This window comes from Zea mays, chromosome 5 (assembly GCF_902167145.1).
Source record: "Zea mays cultivar B73 chromosome 5, Zm-B73-REFERENCE-NAM-5.0, whole genome shotgun sequence".
Classification (NCBI taxonomy): domain Eukaryota; kingdom Viridiplantae; phylum Streptophyta; class Magnoliopsida; order Poales; family Poaceae; genus Zea; species Zea mays.
Window position 1 is genome coordinate 110,595,233 of NC_050100.1, and position 7,428 is coordinate 110,602,660.

The following is a 7,428-nucleotide window of genomic DNA, read 5'->3' on the forward strand; positions in this document are numbered from 1 at the left end:
ATTAGGCTTACCCTGTCCCATACCAGGACATGTGGCTAGTTAATATAGTCCTCGATCATCAAGCCTACATTCCCTATAATCCTTAATCAACCTGTGCAGAACATCACCTGTTCCTAGCCCAAGTCTTGATTTAAGTACTTTCCTCCTTCAGACATATTTGTGTACCTTAGGATGATTAAAACATCACAGGGAACCTTGCTTTAGATCTCCCCATGATCCCGATGAAAATATTCTTGTAGGTAGAGGCATCCTTCCTTAGGATAAACCCTGAGCTAGGCATTAGTGCAAAGGACAAACTCTATCTGCAAGATTTACCTCTAGACAGGGCTAAGCAATTTTTGTAAACAATGATACTTCCAAAGAAGTATCTATAACAGGAATGGATATCAAGGTAGTCAATGTATCAAATAGTTTCCAAGAAACTCCTATGAACTTAATGCACATTTCACTAGACTTAAAGTGCATAGAAGTCTTTTAAAAATACAAGAAAGGGGTTGCATGCACTGGGGCTTGCCTTTGTTGCAGTGAAGAGGTCTAGATCCCTCTACAAGCTACCTAGTTAGATGGCTCCTCCACTTGATCAGCAGCCACTGGAGTAGATTCCTCTTCAGTCACCACTTCAGCTTGAATCTTCACTCCTGCTGGGAGTTCTACATGAAATAACATGGTCATGGATGTTTATGCTTATGCAGTTACAAAGCGGATAACACCTAAACCCTCTTGTACATGTCCCTTAAACTCATCATTTTCTATAGCACCAGACCAACTTAGTTGGCCAAGCCTGCTCCCAAACCATAGCACTAACAGTTTGCTACATCAGTCCAATGTCAAAATCGTACAAAACACAAGCTATGGTGCACCAAAACATAGCAAAAACACTGAAACATTCCAATTTTAGAAGTCCGAAACAACACATGTTTAATCTGACAAAGAGTTTTTCAACTCCTTTTTCTCTAAATTCTTTACAGTAGCAAGCCAACTCTCTGTATGACACTTTCTCTCCTTGACATGGTCTTTCACTTTGCTATAGCATTCCTACCCCAATTCTTCTTGGATTAATTACCACAAGGACCCGAATTTGAATAAAAACACACAAATTCAGACTTAAATATTATTCTAAGTCTGAATCCCAACACCTGAAAGTCTACCTTTTGGCCACTTTTACTCCCAAATTTATGTGGATCCAAGTCCACCTCACTTTATAAAACTTGCTATCTTTACTATGGTCTCTAGCTTTGCTATGAAAACTTTAATCCAAAACCCCATGAATCAGTCACAAATGAATTCCAAACTAGGCATCCTGCTGCAATTCAATTCTCAACTGAATAACAAAATTCAGTTATGTCCAGCCTGACAGTCCAACTTTAGCCAACCTTTTCTCCAATTTTTACATAGCAACAAACCAAGCTCACATTGCCAAAGTTATTCCTTAGATATAGCTCTACTACTTTAGTCTAGCACCCCTAGGTTGTAAACATTCAGAACAATTTTTATGAAGCACCAAAGTAGAGCCAAAACAACTGCAACCCCATTTTTAGTGTTCTGAATCAACATTCATTAAGTCTAACAGAGAAGATTTGGACATGTTTTACTCCCAATTTTGTGTAGCACCTAGCCCATCTCCCTTTAGTAATTTTGTTCATCTTACTACGGTCTTCAAACTTGCTACAGAACTTTTACCCAAAACCAAATAGACTGGGCACAATAGAGCTCCAAAGTTGAGCTCAACACACTAAAACCTAGTTTCAGCCTTCTGCACTAAGTCTGGGATCTAGAAAGCTGACAGCCTATCTTTGAGCGAATTTTACACCTAGTTCCCAGCAACAGACAGTGGTAGAGTTCAAGTAGTAAATGGTGTGAGTTTCACTGACCTGCGAGGAGTAGGGAACTGGCACCACACGGCCGAGACAACCTCCGAGGAATCCTGGCCATGGTGAGGGTGAGCTCGGGTGGGCATGGTCACCATGACACGTGATGCACTAGACATCAAACTTGGTGGTTGAAAGAGAGGATGCACACCAGCAAGAATACCAGGACTCCAACACCTTTGCAGTGGACTAGGATTAGAGCTCGAGAACAAGGGAGAAAAGCTTTTCTAAACTCAGCCGTGGAACACATTGAATAAATAGGCATAGGGGGAGGGGTCACTGAGCTCATCCACAATTCAGTGCAAGAATACAAGGGATGTCAACACAGCATGTTAATTGACGTGGCTCCCATGCACTAACTGCACACAAGTCTACACGTGCACCAAGGACACTTAATCTGGTCTGCTCTAACATCCCCAAAATATCCACTCTTTGCTTCAGCAAGCAGATAGGAGAGGAAGTAGATGAGACCCCAACGGTGGTTGTACTATGGCCCAGGGCTTGATATTATCTGCAGGGGTGAGACCACTAGAATTTCCATTATTTAATTCACTCATTCAATAGCTAGCAGATAAACCTTCACTTGCTTACTGCTCTCAAAACAGTCCAACTTAGATATTTTCCCAGAAGCAAATTAAGCCCCTAGACCTTCAGTCACACACTACAACCTTATCCCCACTTAGATACATAAGTGACATCAACAGGGTCGAGGTGATCTTCTTCAGAACCCTAGTGCAACACTGATCCCTCTCCATCAGCACTGTTGTTCCATCTGCACACCTCCCTGTTGACCCCTGCAATCTCTTAGCTTCTCATAGCAATAGGGAGAGCAGGTTTAATAAAACTTATCCACCAAACAACCCTATACCACTTGTCCACATGGACCTTAGGCTTAAACCCCTTGGATTAATCACAAACAAGCTCCAAAATCCATAGAAAGACACTGAACCAGAACTAGAATCACTGCATCAGACCTACACTCTTCTTGCTTGACAGAGGTGGTTTGAGCACCCTTTATCTCTCAGTTCTGTGCAACATCAAGCCCCCTTACTTCAAGGAATTTGTTCATCCAACACAGTACTACCAGCTTGTTGCAGTAGGCCAAGGCCAAATACCCATGGATCAAGAGTTATGGTGCTTCAAAGTTGGGCAAACCTCACTGAAACACAGTTTCAGTTTAACTGAAACAGCACCTACAAAGTCTGAAAGACAGAGTTTGAGGGTATTTTACTCTTAAATTTATATAGCACCAAGCCAACATCACTTAAGGGAATTTGTTCTCCTATATATGGACTTTCAGTTTTCTAGAGAACTCCTAACCCAAATCGCCTTGCACTAATTACCATAGAGCTCCAAACTAGACACCCTTGTGCTGAATTTTAGTTTACAGTGGACTAAATACAATTCAGTTTCAGCCACCTGACAGTCCAAATTTGAGCAGCTGTTACTCCAATTTTCGTATAGGATCATGTCCATCACCTTTAAAGAACATTATTCACCACTATATGGTCTTCACTTCCTCTACAAACACCTCGGCTTAAAACTTCCTAGATCAGCCACAAAAGAACTCCAAAACAGCTCTCACAACACCGAATTCCAGATTCAGTCACTACTCACAATCTGAAACATTGGAAATCTGATAACCTTATTTTGGATCACTTTTTCTCCCAATTTCAATTAGATGTAGGGGTATGAAATTTTGCCAGACTAGCACACCAACATGTGGTCGTCCACTTTGGTATAAAAACTTTAACTCATAATTGTATGGATCAGCCACCAACAGGCTCTAAAGCTGCTCCCAAAACATAAAGCTGCAGAACCTGATTTGTCCACTAAGTCTGAAATTCAGATTCTGACATTCCACTTTTGAGCAAGCTTTATATCTAGTTCCATATGGTTTTAGGACTACCACACTTAATACAAGTTGTTCTCCTATAACTATTCTACAAGTTTGCTGCAGCAACTGTTTTCAAAATACTCACGGATTACAAGTTATAGGAATTAAAAATAGATAAACAAAACTGTTTTGGGCTGATTCCAAACTGACCCACATCTGAACTTTTGCAATTTACTTTGAATTCTCCCACACCACATGGAGAGCTCCAAATATGAAAATTGTTCAATTTTCTAAGCTCCATAACTTTGGTATATGGATTTTTAGCAAAACATAGCTAGATCTTAAAATCCACTTTTGGGCTAGTTTAGAGTTGAAATTGGACTTGATCTGCTTCAAGTGTTTCATCAATTTATTGCATCCTACTAAACAATGTTACCCTTGAGCTCAAACCCAACTTTGGTGTATAGAGCTCATGTCCAAATTGCCATTGGTTTAAAAGTTGTTTGCTTGTACAAGATTTCGAACAAGGCCTCTAAACTTCTCTTGCTCTCTTCGAAACGACACAACCTCACCCTTTTGAAAATTTGTTACCCTAGTGAATGCATTCCAAGTGTATCAAGCAAATTAATGCAAGTGCATATGATGACATGCCAAATTTTTAGTTCTCGTAATACCAGGAGTGTTACAGCCTTCCCCCTAAAAAGAAATCTCGTCCTGAGATTTAAAACTCTAGGCTAGGTAATGGAAAAGGAAATGCGTCACAAACTTATTTCCTAACTTCTCTTACAAGACATGGGAGGTGTTCTGTATTGCTTAACCATGAGTTAACCACGCGATGTCGTTCAACATTCGCATCCGTCTCATATGCTATAGACTTTCAATGATGATTTGGCAATAAACCTTTTTCTGTGTGTTTTACCCAAGAGGTTGCATCTAACTTGTTTTGGATAACGTCTATTCATTTCTCCATTACTCGTTCAACAAACTCACATGGGAAATCACAGTGGTACCATTTCATCACAAAACACAACCAGAAACTATGGTACCAGCGTGTGCCAAGTAGTTCATCCATGTATATACATCCATAGGGAACCTTGGGTATATTCATCTGATACCCATGTGGTAAGAACAAATAAGGAGAAAACCAATAACACACTTATCAACAGGAACATCCATTTTAACCTTTGGAATTTGGCAAACCACTACAGACATCCAAAAGTTGCCATGAAACAGGCAGTTCTTTTCCTACATCATAGCCATAGGCAAGCTCACAGGTTACCTGATCCAGGTGAAACAGGAAAAACTCTTTACAACAAAGTTTAACCTGTTTTTACTAGCTAACATTGCCATATTGGTCTACCTTACATCTACCTTTCAAGACTAATTTACATAGTTATATTGCCTGACAAGAACTAAGTTGCCTGCTACATCTTCTCCATTTATCACATCTGCTAGATGCATGTTGCCTTTTTCGATTGGAACCCTCTAGTCCACTGGTGTTGGGGCAGAATAAAAGGCAATGTTGAGCATATGCACCGTTTGTTGCAGATGGTTGATCAGTCGCTGCGCTGTTTGAAATTTCACCGGATAGATACGATGCAACTTCTCAAGCACCTGATCCTGCTGACTTAGGAAGCCCATGGTTTCCTTAAGTTCTTCCCTAACAGTAACGCATACGAGTGAGTGTCTTCTTATTGCTAAATCAAAACTCTAGATTTAGAATGAGCATTAGTGAGCTGATGCTCAAGCTCCTTGATGTGATTCTGATCAGCTTGGTGTTGTGCCTGCAGTTCTGCTACCTGATGCTCTAACCTAACAATTCGCTCAGCTTGAACCTTTGTTTCTTCAAGCCGCTCTTGTGCTCGGGAACAAGCCCTATTTTTGCCATTTCCATCATCTTAAACGCTGGATAACTCCCAGTGTACAACTGCTGTCACATTTGATGATTGTGCCCTCGAGTAAGCTGCAACTCTAGCACGACCATCAAAACTCGAGCAGATGCCGATTCAATAGAATCCTGCCCAATAGGAATGCTTTCCATCAATCGGGCCTGGTGATTATACACAACTACTTAGGGCAACTGCAGGGAACAACCTCATCGATGTGGCCTGTATTTCTTCCCATTTCTGGTAACAGATGGTTGTCAACACCTCTAAGGCAGCTACCTGAGCACCTTCCCAAGGAGTCATTCCTTCAACATGGAACATCCAATGTGGCCAAGATGGCTTTCTAGGACGTTCTGGAATATGCACTGCTACCTCATACCATGGTTGTCCTCTAAGAACAGTGTGTGACCACTTGTACTTTGGTGCTTTGGTATACCCAACTTTTTGAAGTAGTCGCCACAGGACCATTGGAACACCAAAATATTGTAGAAACTCTCCAACTCCTGTAGGTGCTTCTTGTTGATCCATCTATAGAGAAGAGCAACATATACACTCTATTTACTAATGATGTATGAACAGGGTAGATGAAACACGTACTAGAATAACTACACAGGGGGTTTAACGTAAAGTTGTATGACATGATGCATGCTCGTCCTATTCGTCCTTGCAACTCTTGCCAACATATAGTGGCTATCACGTTCTATGGCGGTGGCAATCCTACTCACTCCATCATTGAACACTAGTCGCACTTTCCTAGGGTTTAGTTAGTGTACCTACAAAAAATTGAATTATAGTTGTGGGTTAGTCGTTAGCATCCTAAACTAGGCCACCTTATAGTCCTTAGTTTTAACCATATACTATTTGCACTTCTACTATCAGGATTTGCTTATTCATTCTTACATTTTCCAAAATAATTTGGGCTCAAAATCCTTTTGAAGCTTATCAAAGGATTACTTTAATATCCATGCTAGTGGGGGATCGCTCCGATACCACTCTGTGATAGCCCTCCCATGTTATCTTGCCCACACACACCAATCCTTGCCATTAACGACCTCAGGTGGCTATGCACGTGTACCGTGCAACTTAACAAGGCTTGTGAGTTCATCAACTTGAACTCATCATTCCAAGGATCTCCCACATTATTGTATATTACAGTAATCACATTCGATACACACACATTTTGGAGATAGAGCGGAAGACTTAACAAACATACTTTATATTTCCAAATCTCAAGTTTTACAACATAAAAAAATATAAATATTACAAGTCCTAATATACTCAAAGTGCATAACTTATTACAATAGCAGGAAGGTCAGAACTCTCCAAAGCGCAACTTATTACAATAGCAGGAAGGTCAGAACTCTCCAAAGCGCATACATAAACCTAGCTAGTCCTCCTCCAGAACTAGATGCGCCCTCTAGCCACAGGAACTCCTAGAATACTCCTCATCACCTACAAAAACATGGGTACAAAAACCCTAAGTACGGAGTGTACTTTCGCAAGTCTTACCTGACTAAGGAAAAAGACTCTCAAGGATATGCTGGATTTGGGAATCAAGGAAAGGCTTTTAGCAAGAATCAACTTTAATAGTTTGCAGATAAGCTTACTAAAATGAGTCCTAAATTTCAGTGCTAGATTAAGTATTAATAGATCTTGTTTGCATCTTGTCTAATTTCATCATCACACTAATCAATACAACATGATTTTTGCTCATTATGATTCCATCCATGACTTTGATTGCAGGGCACTAATCAAGTCTCCATTATTTGAGGATATAACGGCGATTCGAATCGATTTACCCAGCTGGGGATCCCTAACCACACGACATATGTAGCAC

At 40.5% G+C, this 7,428-nt stretch overlaps 1 protein-coding gene across 1 annotated transcript; it reads right to left on the reverse strand.

The window, feature by feature from the left end:
- Positions 1-339: 339 nt before the first annotated feature.
- LOC118472044 (uncharacterized) lies at positions 340-2,013 on the reverse strand. Its single transcript, XM_035959103.1, has 2 exons — positions 1,872-2,013; positions 340-650 (listed from the first exon to the last, which is right to left on the reverse strand). The coding sequence occupies exons 1-2, from the start codon at positions 1,930-1,932 to the stop codon at positions 556-558; spliced, it is 156 nt and encodes a 51-aa protein (XP_035814996.1). The 5' UTR covers positions 1,933-2,013; the 3' UTR covers positions 340-555.
- Positions 2,014-7,428: the final 5,415 nt, after the last annotated feature.

What these genes read in the sequence shown, in the direction of transcription:
- LOC118472044 (XM_035959103.1), bottom strand. Translation starts at nt 1,932, where the DNA reads ATGGCCAGGATTCCTCGGAGGTTGTCTCGGCCGTGTGGTGCCAGTTCC. An exon ending in CAGTTCCCTACTCCTCGCAG is followed by an intron (nt 651 to 1,871) that starts GTCAGTGAAACT and finishes TATTTCATGTAG; the next exon opens with AACTCCCAGCAGGAGTGAAG.